General features: G+C 46.1%; 2 protein-coding genes across 2 annotated transcripts; one reads left to right on the top strand and one right to left on the bottom strand.

The window, feature by feature from the left end:
• Positions 1 to 327: 327 nt before the first annotated feature.
• Positions 328 to 10,526, bottom strand: ttll4 (tubulin tyrosine ligase-like family, member 4). The gene is made up of 20 exons (XM_047601687.1): positions 10,404 to 10,526; positions 8,961 to 9,412; positions 8,319 to 8,556; positions 7,948 to 8,172; positions 7,781 to 7,844; positions 7,094 to 7,221; positions 6,867 to 6,977; positions 6,460 to 6,536; positions 6,161 to 6,355; positions 5,945 to 6,027; positions 5,731 to 5,859; positions 4,812 to 4,934; positions 4,623 to 4,721; positions 4,166 to 4,300; positions 3,835 to 3,972; positions 3,666 to 3,762; positions 3,011 to 3,221; positions 2,360 to 2,427; positions 1,971 to 2,053; positions 328 to 1,587 (listed from the first exon to the last, which is right to left on the bottom strand). The coding sequence occupies exons 2-20, from the start codon at positions 9,330 to 9,332 to the stop codon at positions 1,509 to 1,511; spliced, it is 2,655 nt and encodes an 884-aa protein (XP_047457643.1). The 5' UTR covers positions 9,333 to 9,412; positions 10,404 to 10,526; the 3' UTR covers positions 328 to 1,508.
• A 1,022-nt stretch (positions 10,527 to 11,548) lies between these two features.
• si:ch211-67e16.11 lies at positions 11,549 to 16,881 on the top strand. The gene is made up of 8 exons (XM_047601692.1): positions 11,549 to 12,311; positions 13,932 to 14,156; positions 14,512 to 14,703; positions 14,859 to 15,029; positions 15,557 to 15,688; positions 15,779 to 15,945; positions 16,331 to 16,591; positions 16,671 to 16,881. The coding sequence occupies exons 1-8, from the start codon at positions 11,918 to 11,920 to the stop codon at positions 16,818 to 16,820; spliced, it is 1,692 nt and encodes a 563-aa protein (XP_047457648.1). The 5' UTR covers positions 11,549 to 11,917; the 3' UTR covers positions 16,821 to 16,881.
• The last annotated feature ends 1,840 nt before the right edge of the window (positions 16,882 to 18,721 follow it).

Here is an 18,721-nt window from a genome sequence, read left to right as displayed (position 1 = left end):
GGTCCAGACCAGGGTCCAGACCAGGGTCCAGACCAGAGTCCAGATCAGAGTCCAGACCAGGGTCCAGACCAGCGTCCAGACCAGGGTCCAGACCAGGGTCCAGACCAGAGTCCAGACCAGGGTCCAGACCAGCGTCCAGACCAGGGTCCAGGCCAGGGTCCAGACCAAGGTCCAGACCAGGGTCCAGACCAGGGTCCAGGCCTGGGTCCAGACCAGAGTCCAGACCAAGGTCCAGACCAGCGTCCCGACCAGGGTCCAGACCAGGGTCCGGACCAGCCTGGAAGGAGGGAGTAAAGTGTAATAAAACTTCACCATAATAAAACTGTAAACAGTCCACGCCACCTTTTATTCCACCTCTTAGTTAAAACAAGACAAAGTGTCCAAACATTTCAAGTCATTTTTTAAAGTACAGCAGATTTATTCTTAGAAACAAGTTTCCTGAGGACACAATAAATTATTCTTTGTCTTCTGCGTCTTGTTTCAGACGCCGCCATCGTTCGTGCTTTTGTGCGACTCCTGGTTTTCCTCTGGACGGAGACGCAATAATTAAAACGTTGGCGGCTGAAAACGAGCAACTCTTTCAATTCCTCACAGTTTTCAAGAAGAAGATTCTTGCATCGTCACAGAAAAGTGGAAAAAAAAGCCCTTTTTTAAAAAAGAATTGAGTTAAAATGAGTTAAACACAGCAGCGCCTCAAACTGGGTTCAGATCAAAAATGGCACACGGTTCAAAAGCTAAAATAAACGTAATCTCAAAGTACCTCCAGGCTGAACGCATGAGAACGACGGTCGTAGTGTAAACCTGCTCCTACTCTCCTCTGTGTTAGCTTTAGCTTTGGTTAGCTTATTTAGCTCTAAAAATGTCCTCATGCAACTCTCAAAACCACTTAAATATGGTCAGGCTAACATGCTAATGAAGGCTAGGAAACTAGGAAGAGCTGCTGTTAGCTGGGAGGCTAGGAAAAGCTAGTGTCAGTAAGGAAGCTAGGAGGAGCTAATATTAGCAGGGAGACTAGGAATAATTTTATTTATTCAATAACATCATGTTGTTGTGGACATATTCTCATTGAACCAGAACTAGAGACGATGTTTTAATACCAACTAAAGGTCGACCGGCGTCTTGTTGCGTCGTGATGTTCAGGCAAAAAGGAAAAAACAAAACAGGAAATGATATAAACTAGTGGTAAGAGACTAAGCACAACGTTGTAACGTCTTCCTCCAGCGTCGATCAGAACTTATCTAACTCTCGCAAAGTGATTGGCAGATTCTAGTGGAACATGAAAACATCTGGTCTGGTTCTGGACTTGGCGGCCATTTTGATTTCAGGGCAATGTTCTGAGACGTTGGCGTATATCGTAGCGGCTTCTTATTTCCGGCCCAGACAGAGAGTTTTCAGATGTTAAGAGTCCGTAGGAAGGTTTGTTTTGGGGATGATCCTGAGCTTCGTGACCGTTCAGGTACCAGATCTGATCCGATAGAGAGCGAGGCCTGGTTCTGGCTGCCGCTGGTTCAGGAGCTGTCACCGAAACTTGACCCGGAACTCTCTGGACCGTCTCCATCGCCGGCCTGGTGAAGACTGACCAGCACCCTGAGGAGCAGCACAGGAGACTCTCAGTGATACGAGTTCATACGAGTTAAACACAGCAAAAGCAGCAACGCCTCAAAAACCGACATGCTAGCTGGTTGGTTAGCTTATTTATCTCTAAAAATGTCCACAAGCAACTGTGAAATGGTTAAACACAGCTACGTCAAAGTCAATAACAATGCTAATGCCAAAGCTAACATGTGCACACAATACAGGATTGAAATAACCATCCTCAAAGGCTACAATGCAGCAGCTAAACAAAAAAACAAGAAATGTGCAAAAATACATCCCTAAATATGACCAAGCTAACATGCTAATGACACAACGCTGTCAAACCAGCTTCTATCCAAGAAACGTGCGAAGGTTGGGATGTTTTATAGTTATACCTGGATCTGGACCTGGGTCTGGTTGGACTAACCAGGTCTGGTCTGTGGGCTTCAAACCTGGAGACGTAGCTACACTTGGACCACTAGATGGAAACACAGGACAAACCAGAGATTTCTGTTTTAAAATAATATTTACCACCAAGAAATCTTTTCAACCTTCAGCGCGTCCAAATCAAATCCAGTCCTTAAACTGGTTGGTTCAACATGTTTGTGGTTTTCTAACTTGTTCCTGCTGGATCTGATGGTTTTAGTTTGGTTTTAGCTCCAACGTGTTCACACAGTTTAATACTGTAAAGTCTCACATGTGAGGTTGAGCTGAAAGGAAAGAAACCAAACCAGGACCGAGGTGAAACCGTTTTTAACAGGACGTAGAGTGAGTCAACCCTCACCATGTGAGCTGGATCGCTGGTTCCCAGATGAACTCCTTTCTGGCAGAAAGTCGTCAGCAGACTGATCCCTGCACGTTAAACAAAACAAGACATTCACCTCATTCTCTATTAACAAAGGAAACGAAGAAGAGTCAAAGGACACTTTGCTGACACCACGTCGCTTGTTGTTGTAAATAATTGAGGAGAGAAATACGAGCAGTAACTCAAACCTGAGTTCAGTCTGATGGTCGGTCGGTGCTCATCGCCTCCTCAACAAGGACTCAGAGCAGATGCTAATAGCAATGACGAAGCTAATGGTAATGCTCTGCTAATGGAAACGCTGATGGCAAAGCTAATGGTGATGCTGATTGCAATGATAATGTCAACACTAATGGGAAAATCTTGTGGTGATAGGATTGACGAAGCTAATGGCAAAGCTAACGGTGATGCTAAAATGAAACCAAGTAGACTTCCATGAACATTCTGCTCTCAGTGCTAAGTGTTAGCAACAGTTAGCAGATCAATAATTAAACCAGACTAAAACAATATCTCTGTAATTACACTGAAAAAAGAAAATAAGTACTTTTTGCTCAGTTAGCCTGGAAGCTAACAAAGATCATGTGTTAGTAGATGTTCTTCTGATTTAACAGGATTAAGCGACTGAATGAAAACCTTTGGTCCGGTTGTTCCAGTACTTCTGCTCCCACTGGTCCATCAGGATGTTGAGGTATCTCGGACACTCGAAGAAGCGAAGGTAGCGGGACGACGACGGCGACGGGAAAATTCTTTCAAACTCTCCTCGACGACTCAGCTCGTCTTCGCTCTCAGCCAGAACCCGGACGTCCTCAGGAGTCAGGACATCCAGCACAGAGGACAGGAAGTCCTGACAGAGACCGAGGACAGAGACAGATCTCACATCTACTGCAGATAATGAATCCAGAGCCGCGTCTTTACGGGAGGAGACTTGATTCTCGTGGTCAAATACTAAAAACGAATCCTAAATCAAATCAAGTCAAAATATTAAAATCATGAACTTTTCTCCAAGTTGAGAGCAGTGACACTGACACCTCCTCACTAACAAAACACCTCCTCACTAACATCACACCTCCTGTCCTGGAGTCACTCCTCAGACCAGACTCCTTTGGGCTCAGCTAGGAGCTACACCAGAGGACCTAGAGGAGGATCTGGAGGAGGACCTGGACCTGGAGGAGGAGGAGGACCTGGAGGAGGACCTGGAGGAGGACCTGGACCTGGAGGAGGACCTGGACCTGGAGGAGGACCTGGACGTGGAGGAGGAGGTGGAGGAGGACGGGTCCTGGTTGTTTACCTGGTCAGTGCAGCGCTGCGTGAGGTAAAACGCCCGTTTCACCTTCTCGTCGGCGGACAGATCCGGCTTCGATCTCTCCCTGTTGCCTCCACACAAGCTACAAAACAAACACAGTATTTTTAATCCCGGCCGCATCTTAACGCTACAGGCTGCAGTACCTCCTCCCTACCTGCTGGTGGAGCTGGATGCGCTGCTGCAGGGGCTGAACGCTTCGTCTCTGCTGGGAATACGGAACCCGGCGAGGTTGAGCAGATCTCTGATCATCTGACCTTTGATGGAGACGTCCAGCGCCGTGTTGGAATGAAGACTGGACCAGAACCAAACATCTACATGTTTAAATCTGTGTGTTCATGTGTTTATGTCGCTGTGTGGACCAGAACCTGACAGACTTTTTCACCTTAATATATCACGTTTTATTATTTATATCCATGTCTACTGTGTTTCTGATGCCTGCTGCATAATGAATTTCTCACGTGATGTCAGAATAAGGTGTGCGTTACCTGGGTGATATGTTGACCTCCAGGATCCAGGGCTTCAGGTTCTCGTCCAGCATGATGTCAAAGCCGAAGAGCTCGTGGCAGCTGTACGGCGTCCGGACGTTCATCTTCAGGAGGCTGTTAACGTACGGCTCCGACCTGACAGCGAACACGAGTTTAGAAATAATTACTATCGACTCACTAAAACAGAACGACCGTTCTATCAGAGCCGTAGACATCGGACACATTTCAGTCTCCAGATTTTAAAAGAAAAGAAAAATACAACTTTGTTCTATAAATACACATTGAATTCAAATAATAAGCCTAAACTCGTTTTTCTCATGGTTTATTGTGAAGTAAGTGAACATGTTGGGTATTAATCTGGTTTAATCTGTACATTACCAGATATTCTGGGATGAGGTTTCTCAGGGTCCATGATTAAATTAGGATTAATAATAACAAATAAACTAAAATTACTCACGCAATCACGGTTTTGATGACGATGTCTTTGATCTTCTCCCATATCAAGGATGTGTTGACGCCCTTTGAGCCCAGGTGCTGCCACAAGGCCTTCAAAGCCCTGAGGACACAGACACGGAGCTCAAGTCACTTCAACAATCAAACCAGAGTTTCATTCTTCACACAGCTTTTCCTCGTCTCTGTCCGTTACCATTTGTGTCCCTGACAGGCCTTGTCGTCGCTGTTCGCCTGGTACTCTGAGTTCTTCTTGTTGACGCTGTAGTTGGTCAGGTGCATGAACTTGTTGCCCAGAGTCTTCATGGAAGACGAATACCTAGAGAGACGATTATATATTTACTAATCAGATAAATCTCAGGTTTCTGTGGATTAATCAGATTAAATCTCCTTCATGTTTAATCTCTATTGATTCATTTCATTGTTGATGATGAACAGACTCCAGGAACAAGAGAATATATCTGCACTGAACGAGTTCATTCAAAACCTTCAACACCTTTTTGTGTCTTTCTTTGTCCACCATGTGTCCTCATGAATGTGTCCCTGTTGCTACGGAGACAAACTAACTTGTGGACATTGTCCAACCAGAGCAGAGCTGACGCTTCTTATTGAGAACAGTGTCTCCCAGTGAACAGTGGCTGCAGGAGTGGACACATATTAGCAGCAGCATTGGCAGCTTGTCTTTGTCTTGGTTTGTCTTGGTTTGTCTCCAGCTGTTAGCCGCGTTAGCCCAAGTGCTAGCAGAATCCCCGGCTAACGTATGCTTGGCTTGGTTCATGTGCTGTTTGAAGCTGGAAAGAAAACTCCTTCCTGCAGAGTGTGATGATACTTTATGTGTCTCCACTGGTCCCTCTTGGTGTCTTTGTCCTCAAATGTCCCATGGAGAGGACCAACGTGCTGTTTAGCGTCTTCCATCTTTATGGGTTGGTTCTGCTGCCTGTCACTACCGGATCAGCTGGTGCTAACGCTAACGCTACTTGGACAAACTGAGACACGTTCACAGTCGTTCTGCTGCAGATGCTTCATTAATCACATTCATCAGGATCATGATTAATTAATATTAACGAGTTAACTAACTAGTATTTACATTTGTGGCAGACGCGGTTAAAACTCACTTGCAGCTGGCGAATCGAACGAGTCCGTCAGAGAAGATGTAGATTCTCAGCGGCTCGTAGGACGTCACATAGACGTAGATCCGCAGGTCGAATTTGTTCCCGCCGATGAGGTAGGGCTTGTGGAGGTACCTGCAACACAAACACCCAAAACAGACGCGTTAGCTCAGAAGAAAACACAGGAAACAGCCTCCAAACCAGCAGATTAGCATCTTACTTCTGCACCAGCAGCGGCCTCTTACGGGGCATCTGGCTCCACTTGTGAATAACCTGGATCCCGGTTCCTCGGGCAGACGCAGGCTATCGGAGACATTAAATCAGAAGACACAACTTCACATTTAGGAGGTGATGCTCCCAAAGAAAGACCAAAGAAACGAGGATTCCCACGACATTATCATCATTCTACCATTCATGGAGCTGGAAGTAAACGTACAGGTTTGATGATCCATTTCTGCCGGGAGCCGCTGTCCTCCCAGGCCTTACGGAGGTGCTTGATGTCCTGAGGAAGGATGAAGGTGCGAGGGAAGAAGCTGAACTCCTGTTTGCCGAAGCGGGCTTTCATCTTGGAGAGATTCCTCCAGAGTCGGTCCTTCCTGCCGATCTGAAACGTTCCCGGGAAGTGGTTCAACTGGAAGGAGAGGAGAAGGTTCTATCTGGTGATCTGTTTTAGTTTCATCAGGAAGGAAGGAAGGAAGGGAGGAAGGAAGGAAGGAAGGGAGGATGGACGCTGACCTTCTGGTGTTCTCCCAGCGTCTTGAAGCCTGGAGACTTCATGTGGTGTCCCCAGCAGCCCAACCAGTCATGGTTTTCTATGTGAGGAACAGACAGAAGTCACGATTCATTCACTATTCCTCAAAACAACCGGTTCAGACAGACTCAGTCTTATTTAAGCTCATGGTTCCTATAATCAGACTCACTCTTGGATAAGTTCATGGTTCCTATAATCAGACTCACTCTTGGATAAGTTCATGGTTCCTATAATCAGACTCACTCTTGGATAAGTTCATGGTTCCTATAATCAGACTCAGTCTTGGATAAGTTCATGGTTCCTATAATCAGACTCACTCTTGGATAAGTTCATGGTTCCTATAATCAGACTCACTCTTGGATAAGTTCATGGTTCCTATAATCATACTCACTCTTGGTGGTCTTGAAGTGGGATCTGGCCACGATGAGCTTGACCACGTTGGGAGTGACGGCGCTCATCTTCCACTTTAAATGTCGTTTCTGTTCCGTCGGCAGCAGCTCCACTGAAGAACCCACCAACAGAGAGAACACATGAAGAACGTGGAGGAGGACAGGAAGGAATGAGGAGAGGAGGAAAGGGGAGATGAGAGCGGAGGAGGCGATGGGATGGAGTCCTGACCTTTCTCGTTGGCTGTGCTGAAGTAAAGCGTTGGAGGAACGAGGGGAAACAAACTGGGAACCAGAGCAGGACGTTCTTCTCCAGGTTCTCCAGGTTCTCCAGGATCCACAGACATCGGCTCCTCCACACTAGAACCAGAGTCAGATTATACATTTAATACCACACAGACCTGGACCAGCGGTTACCATGGAGACCACCTCCTCCTGTTTAAACGCTAAACATCATCACTCACATGACCGTCATAAATAAAGCAGCGATGGAGCAACAGCAGACCTCCTCCTCCTCCTCCTCTGACAGGGGAACACTGACTAACCCTACAGCTCCTGGTGCTAGAGGAGGTGGGGTTTGGGGGGGGGGGGGGGGGGGGCATTCTGTCCATCCATCCAGGTCTATCCAGGTATGTTTTGAACCCTGGTGAACAATGAGAGGCTGAAAGCTGCAGAGGATTCCACCACAGTCTGCAGCTTTCAGCCTCAGGCACAAAGACTCCGGATGAACGGATGAACAAATGAACGGATGAACAAATGAACGGATGAACAAATGAACGGATGAACAAATGAGCGTGTGGGGAGGGGGGAAGAGGGGGGGGGAGTGGAACTAGATACTAGAACTAGATAATGAACTTTACTCATTCAGAAAAGCTGAAAGACAACAAAACGGAAAAACAGAAAAGAAACAGAGTCTCACCTGGACAGGAGGACGATGGAGGACGAGGAGGAGCTCCCAATGATGGAGGAGCAGTCTGAAGCGTCTGAGGAGGAGAACACAGATGAGGAGGAGGAGAAAGAGGAGGAGCAGAGATGAGGAGGAGGAGGAGAAGGAGGAGGAGCAGAGATGAGGAGGTGGATGTTTACCGTCGTCGCTGCAGGACGCCTCCAGCTCGTCAGGAAGCTCCTCCTCCGCCACATCCACCTGCACAGCTCCCCCCTGGACTCCAGACACCTCCTCCGTCAGTGAGGAGGTGGAGGAGGAGGCAGAGGAGGAGGAGGAGGTGGTCGGTTGCTCCTGTCTGGGGAGGTGGAAGGAGGAGATCTGGGAGGTGACGGAGGCCACGTCTGAGGGAGCAACTCCTGTTGGCTCTACAAAATAAAAGCATCGACGAGATTCAAGACTGGAAGAGGATGAATAGAGGAGCAGAGGAGGAGGAGCAGAGGAGGAGGAGCAGAGGAGGAGGAGGATGTCCTCCTTTATCTGAACTGATACAGTAGAAGAAGAGACGTGTTACCTGTGGAGGCCTGACTGGCACTGAGGCTGCTGGGAAATGTAGTTCCTCCTGTGTGTGTCCCCAGAGCATCCTGGTTGGATGGAGAGGCTGGGCGGCCATTTTGGATCCTCTGGGAGGAGACGTCTTTCCCCAACGCTGCCTCCTGGTGGTGGAGGACACTAAGGCACAGGTGAGGAGCCGAGGAGGAGGAGGAGGAGGAGGAGGAGGAGGTGGAGGAGGAGGAGTCTGCAGGTTCAGGCTGGCAACAAAACACAGGAAGAGATTTAACATCATTTATATCACATGACCCTGTTGCTGTAATCTGATTACATTACTGTAATTAGATTACAACTGGCTGGCCTCAGTAATTGGATTACATTAATGCACAATAATAATAATAATAATGATGTAATCAGGTAAATTGACAGTGTAATCGGATTATTTTAATGTAATCCGATTACCTGCTAGTGTAACGTAATCACTTTAATGTAATCTGAATATGTGATGGTGTAATCTGATTACTTTAATGTAATCTGAACATGTGATGGTGTAATCCTATTACTTTAATGTAATCTGAACATGTGATGGTGTAATCTGATTACTTTAATGTAATCTGAATATGTGATGGTGTAATCTGAATATGTGATGATGTAATCTGATTACCTGCTGCAGACTCGTTCTTCCTCTAATAAACAGATCTTGACACATTAATGACACGTCGTAGCCCCGCCCCCTGTGGTCTCCAGGCCCCGCCCCTTTCCCATTAGGCTGCTGCGCGGGGGTCTCAGGCACAGGGGGGGGTCGGCTCCTGGTTTTCTTGGCGTCTCCTCTCTCCCACCCCGAGGTGGAGGCGGCGGAGGAGGAGGAGGAGGAGGAGGGAGGTTTGGCTCGGTCCTGTCTCCTGGACTGGTCCAGACTCAAAGGCACTTTAGTTGCCATGGCGGCGATGGGGGCAGTGGTGGGGGCGTGGTTTTCTGCCTCTGAGCATGCCTGCAGCTTTGGCCCCACCCACGGGGAGGACTGGTTGGTGGGCATGACTCAGGATGAGGAGGAAGGAGGAGGAGGAGGAGGTGTCATGTCTTCATCTCTTCAGAGGAGGAGTTGATCCTTCAGACCTGAAACCAGAGTCAAACATGAGAACCTGATGAAGATGATGAGAGGAGGAGGAGGAGGAGGAGGAGGAGGAGGAGAGGAGGAGGAGAGGAGGAGGAGGAGGAGAGGAGGAGGAGAGGAGGAGGAGAGGAGGAGGAGAAGGAGGAGGAGGAGGAGGTGGAATGAGGAGGAGAATCCAACTTTAAACTAATATAAAATAAATGTATGTAAATAATCACAGATAAATCAATAAACAGATCTTACATCTGGTTCTAAAATATGTCTCATCCCTACACGTCATGAAGCTAATGCTAACACACCAAGCTAGCTACACCAAGCTCACTACACTCAGGCTGGCTATCCAGTTAGCCTGAGCTACAGCATCATAATTATAATTTTTCTTTAACGTCTAGTTTTTATAAATAAAACAACAGTGAGAGAGAGAAAGAGATAAAAGTATAATAAAGTAAAAATAATTAAATATAAACATAAACTACATAAGGTTATAATGAAAATAAACAGTTAAATGTAAAATAGGATAAAATAAAACAAATGTAAAATAAAATACACTTAAATTAAATATCAATTCAAACAACGAGTAGTTTTTATTTTTACTTTTTGGTTTTATTTTGATGTCAGATTTCACACAAGAACTTCACGTGTTTACATTAAAACACATGGTTAGCTTCACGTTAGCATAGACTCGCGTGGCTACAGCTGTGTCTCAGTTGAGTTAAACGACCAGTCCTCCTCGTCCTCCTCGTCCTCCTTTCACCTCCTCCTTTCACCTCCTCCTCTGGATTCATAAAACACCTTTACAGCTACACCTGTCCCATGCTAGTTAGCTACCTAGCATTCAGGCTAGCTGAATTCCTTCTGTTTAACACCGCAGCAGCAGCATTAGCTTAGCAACCGGGACCAAACACTAACTAATTTTTGTTATAAAAGGTTTGAGCGGGTTAAAGCAGAGGTGTCAACTAATAAAAAACTTTTTTATTAGTTTATAAAACTTACTTCTGCTCCTGTAATGTCCATAACGATCTGATTCGAGCCGCTACTGAGTCTTTACAGAAAATAAACCGATGAAAGAGTCCGAGTGAGACATCTCATTCACAGCCGAAGATCCTCTATTCAGACAGACGGAACGACTGCTGCCACCTAGTGGCACGGAGGCAAATAAAATAAAATAAAATAAAATAAAATAAAATAAAATAAAATAAAATAAAATAAAATAAAATAAAATGAAATAAAATAATTAAAACATAAATTACATTTAAATAAATAAAATAAAAACAATTCAATGTAATTAAAAATATATACCTTAAAAAATAATAAATAAAAAAAATAAATTGAATATAAAATAATTAAAATAAAGCTTTAAGCCATTCTTCTAATAATAACAAGAATAAGAATAAAAGAGAAATAGGGAACAGAACTGTTCGGAAAAATATTTAATTCACTCCTCGAAATCAAATGTTTCAGTTTATTTGTCACATATCAAACACGACACCCTCAGAATATGACAATGCAATAAAATATAAGGCATATTAATATAATGTATTGCAATCATGTAAGTACATTTAAGAATAAACTTTCAGACATTTTCTTTTCATTTTCCATCATGTGAATCGCTTTATTCCTGCTCCATAAATAAAATGTCTTATGCTTCTCATTCTCTGTGTTAATAACAACCAGCTTCTCCTCATAAACATATTATTAATAAACTTAAATCCAAATGTTTTTATCTTTCCTGTTTTTTCTTGTACCTCCTGAATGCCACCACTAGAGGACACACTACTCCTCCTCCTTCTTATTCCTCCACTTTTCTTGTTTTCCTCCATTTTTGTCCCTCCATCCCTTCTTCCATTCCTTTTTCTTTCTCCTCTTCTTCTTTTCCTCCATCCTTCCTCTCCTCTTCATTGCTCCTCCCCCTCCTCCTAGTTTCCTCTTTTATTCCACTCCTTTCGTTCCATCTTCTCATTCTAATTATCCTTCTCCCTTCCCTCCTTCTTTTGCTTCCTCTCTTCTTTTTCCCATCACTATTCATCCCCTCAGTCTTTATGCCTCCCTGGCATGTCAGAGCCCAGAAGGGGGGGGGGGTCTGATAGATAAAGGGAGGAGTGGAGAGCTCTGCATGTCCAAAGAGGAGGAGGAAGAAGAAGAGACAGGATCAGGACCTGAAGCTTCTGCAAAACAAAAATAAAGAAGAAGAAGAAGAGAAGAAAAAATCTGGAAACAAAACAACAAAGTTTCATTTTCTGCTTTTGAGGTAATTTTTCCTGGAATCCGAAGGAAACAAAAAGGAGGAGAGAAGAGAAGCTGAGGATGTTGGAGACTGAAGAGAAGGAATAAAAACAAAGGGGAAAAAAGGTTTGAATAAATGATCTGATGAATGAGTAAAGGTGGAGATGAAGGAATAAAAAGAACAAGAGAAAGGATGAACCAGGAGAAATAGGACGAGTAGAAGAAGAAGAGAAACACTGAAAGAATCTGAAATAATCTGAACAAGAGGAGAAATCAGTTTCATCATGGAGCTTCCTTTCCTCTCCATCCTCCTCCTCCTCCTCCTCAGGGCCCGGTTGGGAGGAGGAGGTGTCGTGGCCCCGTTGGGAGGAGGAGGCGTCGTGGCCCCGTTGGGAGGAGGAGGTGTCGTGGCCCCGTTGGGAGGAGGCGTCGTGGCCCCGTTGGGAGGAGGCGTGGTGGCCCCATTGGGAGGAGGCGTGGTGGCCCCGTTGGGAGGAGGCGTGGTGGCCCCGGGTCGTCTGGAGCTCTGGGTCCGGTCTGGTCTCCAGTCTCTGCAGTGGGACCAGCTGGAGCGTTGTCTGCGGACGTCCTCGCTGTCCGAGGCCGAGTGTCGACGTCAGGCTGAACCGGCTCCATCGGCCGTGGCCGTGTACCTGGGAGAACCTCCCCCTGCAGCAGGTCAGAACCCAGACTCAACAACCAACAAACACACACCACCAGGAAATACACAGTTTATTCCATCAAATATAAAGTCACCTTTATATTGATCCTGTTTGTAGACGTCATTAGTTTAATCAGTCAGCTGGGGGGTAGGACCATACAAGTATTTATTAACTTGAAAAGAAAAAACATTTTTTATTTTCACATTTTTAAAATAAAAGTTTAAATCAAATCAAAAATCAAAAGTGATAAAGTTACATTAATAACACACTGGAGATGAAAGAAGCAGCTTGGATTAAGACCATTCAGAACTTAATAAACCAACAACAGGATCCAATCATTTAATTCAAACAATCATTTAATTAAAACTACTAAGTCATTCATTGAAAGTGTGGCCCGTGAACAGGACCCTGTTAGAAATAATAACCTGCTGCAGGTTCCACCTCTGATGTCCTCCACTACTGGATTAGATCCACTGACATTAAATATAATTTGAAACAATTAAAACAATTTAAACTTCAAATTGCAGCAGTGGAAAAGTTAAACCAGTAGATTTAAACATGCACCAACAAAACAAAAGTCTCCAACTTAGTGTAACTGAGCTCATAGTCCAGCGCCTCCTGGTGGATCATTAGTTCAACAGGTTCTTTAAGACCAACTGATGCAATGAGGAGCTTCTCATTTCTTCAACAACCATGTGGAGACACAAAACGTGTTAGTCTGGAGGAGGAGATGTTAGTCTGGAGGAGGAGATGTTAGTCTGGTGGAGGAGATGTTAGTCTGGTGGAGGAGATGTTAGTCTGGTGGAGGAGAAGATGTTAGTCTGGTGGAGGAGATGTTAGTCTGGTGGAGGAGGAGATGTTAGTCTGGTGGAGGAGATGTTAGTCTGGTGGAGGAGATGTTAGTTGGTGGAGAAAATGTTATCTGGTGGAGGAGGAGATGTTAGTCGAGGGTTAGTCTGGTGGAGGAGATGTTAGTCTGGTGGAGGAGGAGGTATTGAGAGGATGTTAGTCTGGTGGAGGAGGAGATGTTAGTCTGGAGGAGGAGGAGATGTTAGTCTGGTGGAGGAGGAGATGTTAGTCTGGAGGAGGAGGAGATGTTAGTCTGGTGGTGGAGATGTTAGTCTGGTGGAGAAGGGTCAAATCATTGGCTGCATCAAGCAGAGGAAACATCTAGAAACTACTAAAACTGGCTTAAGACCTTTATTCCAGACTGGAAGGACAGTGAAGAACCATGTTCTACCAGGAAGAAATAAATCCTGATTGATGGAGAAACGTTTGGAAGAAAAGCAGCAGTAGAACTCAGGGCTGTGTTTAATAGTGGAAGGAAGAGCATTTCACACCATGGACAATGTGAAGGGAACTCAAGGGACTGAACAGAAAACCACTGATCAGGGAGGACAATCGGGAAAAAAGGCTCCAGTCTGACAGGGAGCAGCACAAAGACTCTGGACCTGAACCCAGAGAGAATGTTTGGGACGAGCTGGAGACTCAGACTCTGACATCATCAATACAAGATCTGAACTAAAAACACTGGATGGAAGAAACCTGGAGACACTGGAGAAGCTTCTTATTGAACCAGTGTCACAGGGGGAAACAACAACAATAATAATCTAGTGTAATTCTTTCATTCTCTCAGGTAAAGTCATGGCCATCCTGCCGGACTCCTCAGGTGTGATGGTGAGGTCGAAGCCACGTGGAGGTTTCAGAGGAGGAGGTGGGGGTCCTGGTTCAGGGGTCCACGACGCCGTGCTGGTTCTGGATCCAAGTCCTGGAGAGAACTTTGGCCACCCAGTGGTCCTCTTCTACGTGGACGTGAATGTGACCAAGAGGAGGTGCTCCCACCTGGACGGAATTTACCTGGGTACCTACTGTTAGCATAGAGACTAGGAGGAGCCACTGTTAGCATGGAGGCTAGGAGGAGCTACTGTTAGCATAGAGGCTAGGAGGAGCTACTGTTAGCGTGGAGTCTAGAAGGAGCTACTGTTAGCTAGGAGGCTAGTAGGAGCTACTATTAGCTGGGAAGAGCTAGTGTTGTCATGGAAGCTAGGAGGAGCCAGTGTTATCATTGGAGGCTAGGAGGAGCTAGCGTTAGCATGGAGGTTAGGAGGAGGTAGTGTTAGCATGGAGGTTAGGAGGAGCTAGCGTTAGCATGGAGGCTAGGAGGAGCTAGCGTTAGCTAGCTGTAAAGATCTGACTGGTTGCCTCTGTGTGTCCAGGTGAGGAGTGTTTGACTTGGGCTCTGAAGGGTCGATGTCAGAACCAACTGAAGCGTCGTCAAACCGGGCCAGAGAGGCTCATGGGTAACGGACGTGTGAGCAGCACCATTGGAGGCCTCTGCGAGGTCCACTTCCTCCCCCTAGTGGTCGCAGTCGGAGACAGCAACCGCACCCAGAGACTGCGATGCGTCGGTATGTCCTCAATCGTCCAGGAGGCTTGAACTGGAACATGGCCGTTGCATACGTCGAGTTTATGATATCCAGCTCCTATAGCAAACCTAGAGGTCATGCTACGCACGCACTGAGCATTCAGAGACGATGATGATGATCTTTGTTCTTCCTCCCAGACCACGCAGAGTTCGCCCGGTGTCCTCAGCTGTTACCCTTCACGTCTCCAAGTCTTCCCGTCTCCAGCTGTGAGCTGAATAAAAACACCAGACGCTGCCACCACCAGCCTCTCGCCACTCACATGTCCTGTCGCCTCTACCAGACCTGCGACCACGCCGTCCTCATCTCAGGTTCATGACAGAATTCTTCTTGTGTGTCAATATTTCATCAAATCCAAAAAACAAATGTATCCGATGTTCTTCTTTCAGAGGGTCTTTCAGAGTCTATGAACCACATGGAGACTGGACTGATTGATATGTAGCATGTAGCCTTGGTGGCTGTTAGCTTAGCATTGCTATGTAGCATGTAGCCTTGGTGGCCATTAGCTTAGCATTGCTATGTAGCATGTAGCTTTGGTGGCTGGGGTCCTGGGGAGTTCCATGTGTAAATCTCCATCTTCTTCTGGATCGTATAATGAGCTCAGTGGTAGAATGTGATGACGTCCAGGAGAAATAAAATGTCCAAAGGTTGAATTGTGTGAACGTTGCCTCCTGTAGTGAATCAGTAGCATTTTGGAGCCAGATTCACTTTAAGAGGTAAAAACCCAACGTGGAGGAACTTTGGTTCTTTGGTTTGATCCTAATGTCCAGTAATTCTAATGCACTGGCCACCTAATAAAGTGGCCAGTGCATTAATATCTTTTGTGTATTGTGTGCAGGAGGGTGGAGGCAGCAGATCACGTTTCAACGCCACGTCCAGAATCTCCAGAGGTTTTATAAGATGCTTCGGAACAACGGCTTCCACAAAGATCACATCAAGACCTTCTTTGCCACCAGCGGACAACTTCCTGGTGGGAAAACGCAAACATTAGCACCACATTTAGCGGCTACAACATTAATCCTCCTATTATTTCTTAAACCACCACCTCTGATCCCATCAGGTGACGTGGAGGGCGTCTACTCGGCCACGGAGAAGGAGGTGATTCGTAACCACGTTTCATACATCTGCAGGAAGCAGCACTGTGCAGACTCGCTGGTTCTGTTCCTCAACTCGCCGACTCGTAGCGACGGCGCCATGTTACTGTGGGACGCTAACCTGAACGGCATCGTAAGAGACACACACATAGCAACGTAGCATAGCAACATCTCTCACCATAGTCACTCCCAATAAATAACATCTGATGCCTTAAATCACCTTAAATCTAGCCTTAGCAGGAAAATATCATTTACATCTGTTATCTACTGTTAGCAGGTAGGTTAAGAGGAGATGCTTTTAGCTGGGAAGCTAGGAAAAGCTATTGTTAGCTGGGAGGCTAGTTATCTGGTAGGCTAAGAGGAGGTGCTGTGAGCTGAGAGGCACCAAATTAGCTATATTAACTGGTAATTCAGAAGATTAGCTGTTAGGCTAGTTAGCTGTGAGGCAAAGAGGAGCTACTGTTAGCTGTGAATCTAGTTAGCTGCTTGTTTATGCTAATGATAGCTCTTGCTTCCAGGCCGACCTGAAGGAGCGATACTCCGTCAACGAGCTGCTAGCCGACCTAGCCGGTTGCCGGGCTACACGAGTCCTGGTGTTCGTGGACCAGAGCTACAGCGGCGTCCTGGCCAAGAGGCTACGAGGGTCCCAGAAACACCTTAACGTAGTCCTGGTCCAGAGCCCGTCACGGCAGAACCAGAACCAGAGGTTGAGCCCAGGCCAGGAAGAGGGAGGATGGGAGGTCATTGGGCCGGAGACCTGCCTCCTGGACCACCTGAAGGTAAGGAAAGGAGGGAGGCAAGGATCTTAAAGGTTTGTGTAACCATGGTAACGCCTACCCTCCTCCTGGTCTTCCTCAGGTCGCTGGTTCCCCCCTCTTCCCTCTGAACGTGACTCTGGCGGGGGCGCCCTGCAACGCCACCCCACCACTGACGGTTGGAGAGATACAGCGAGAGTACCAGGGCTGCCAGAACCTGCCCACGGCTCTCTGGCACCTGAAACGCACCTGAGACCGGACCGAGACCTGAGACCTAAGACCAGAGACCAGACTAAGACCAGAGACCAGACTGAGACCAGACTGAGACCGGAGACCGGACTGAGACCTGAGACCAGGCTGAGACCAGACTGAGACCAGAGACCAGAGACCAGACTGAGACCAGACTGAGACCAGAGACCAGAGACCAGGCTGAGACCAGACTGAGACCAGAGACCAGAGACCAGGCTGAGACCAGACTGAGACCAGAGACCAGAGACCAGAGACCAGACTGAGACCTGAGACCAGAGACCAGGCTGAGACCAGACTGAGACCAGAGACCAGAGACCAGAGACCAGACTGAGACCAGAGACCAGACTGAGACCAGAGACCAGGCTGAGACTAGACTGAGACCAGAGACCAGAGACCAGACTGAGACCAGAGACCAGACTGAGACCAGATAGATTGTGGACGTGTGTGTTTGTGTCGTGTTCTGGTTTATGTCCTAACTATGAACTTGTAACCATGGCGATGAGCTCGTTCACACCAACAATATCCAAATTAACATCTGTCCGGATTCAAGACGAGGTGTAACTGCAGACCTAATCCCAGACCACATGTGTCCATCCTTCCTTCCTTCCTTCCTTCCTTCCTTCCTTCCTTCCTTCCTTCCTTCTAGCGTACCTAATAAACTGGCCAGCGATTTTGTATAATTTATTCTAACCTCAGACGTGAAAACATCCAGGAGTTCATTTCTAAAACAAAACACTCGTCTTGTTGTAGTTTATTGTTTCATGACGTCTTTTTCTGAATTGAATCGTGTGTGTCGTTACTAGTGTACCTAATGAACTGGGAAATGGAACAGCCAAGGCTAACACTAGCTATTCAGCTAGCTGGTTCAGGCTAACATTAGCTGGTTTAAGCGACGTTTTTGAGAATAATAATGGCTGATTAGGCTAATACTAGCCAGTGTCTGGTTACCTTTTTCTGGTTTAGACTGAGGCTAACCATGGCTAGCTTAGGTTAACATGAGGTAGGGTAGGCTAATGTTAGTTGGTTTAGGCTGGCTAGTTTTGTTTAATGATAGCTATTTCAGCTTTCAACTCAGACTAATGTTAGCTGATTTAGGCTTATGCCAGCTGGGTCAGGCTAATGTTTACTGGTTTAGTGTAATTAATGTTCACTGAATTAGGCTAATGTTAGCTGGTTTAGGCTAATATTAGCTGGTTCAAGCTAATGTAAGCTGGTTCAGGCTAATATTAGATGGTTTAGGCTAATGTTAGCTGGATTAGGCTAATGTTAGCTGGTTTAGGCTAATATTAGCTGGTTTAGGCTAATGTTAGCTGGATTAGGCTAATGTTAGGTGATTTAGGCTAATGTTAGCTGGTTCAGGCTAATGTTAGGTGATTTAGGCTAATGTTAGCTGGTTCAGGCTAATGTTAGCTGGTTCAGGCTAATGTTAGGTGATTTAGGCTAATGTTAGCTGGTTCAGGCTAATGTTAGCTGGTTCAGGTTCATATAAACATGACTGGAAGTCTGAGGTTCCAGGAGAAAAGTGTCCTGTGATAATGTTTTTGTTTATTTTGTTTATGATATTCTAGTAATCTTGTTGAGGTGGTGTTTCTATGTAGAGAAGCTCAGAGACGGGTTCATGGTTTGGATCTGAAGCACTGTCGTAGTTCTATCCCCCGTCCTCACCTCTCCATCCTACTCTGTGACGTCTGTCAGGGTTTGTGTTGTTCAGTTGTTCAGTTGTTCATCGTTTGTGTTTGGATCTGTACAGAGATGTAAACTATCACAACATGTATGTCAATAAAGCGCTTTTAGAAACCAGCAACTTTATCTGTATCTGTAACAGACGTCTCTGATGTCCTTCCTCCCTTCCTTCCTTCTTTGCTTCCTTCCTCCCTTCCTTCCTTCTTTGCTTCCTTCCTCCCT

Source organism: Mugil cephalus, chromosome 12, assembly GCF_022458985.1.
Source record: "Mugil cephalus isolate CIBA_MC_2020 chromosome 12, CIBA_Mcephalus_1.1, whole genome shotgun sequence".
In the NCBI taxonomy this organism is placed as follows: Eukaryota; Metazoa; Chordata; class Actinopteri; order Mugiliformes; family Mugilidae; genus Mugil; species Mugil cephalus.
Note: the sequence above shows the minus strand (reverse complement) of the source record. Positions and strands in the feature narration are given on the sequence as shown.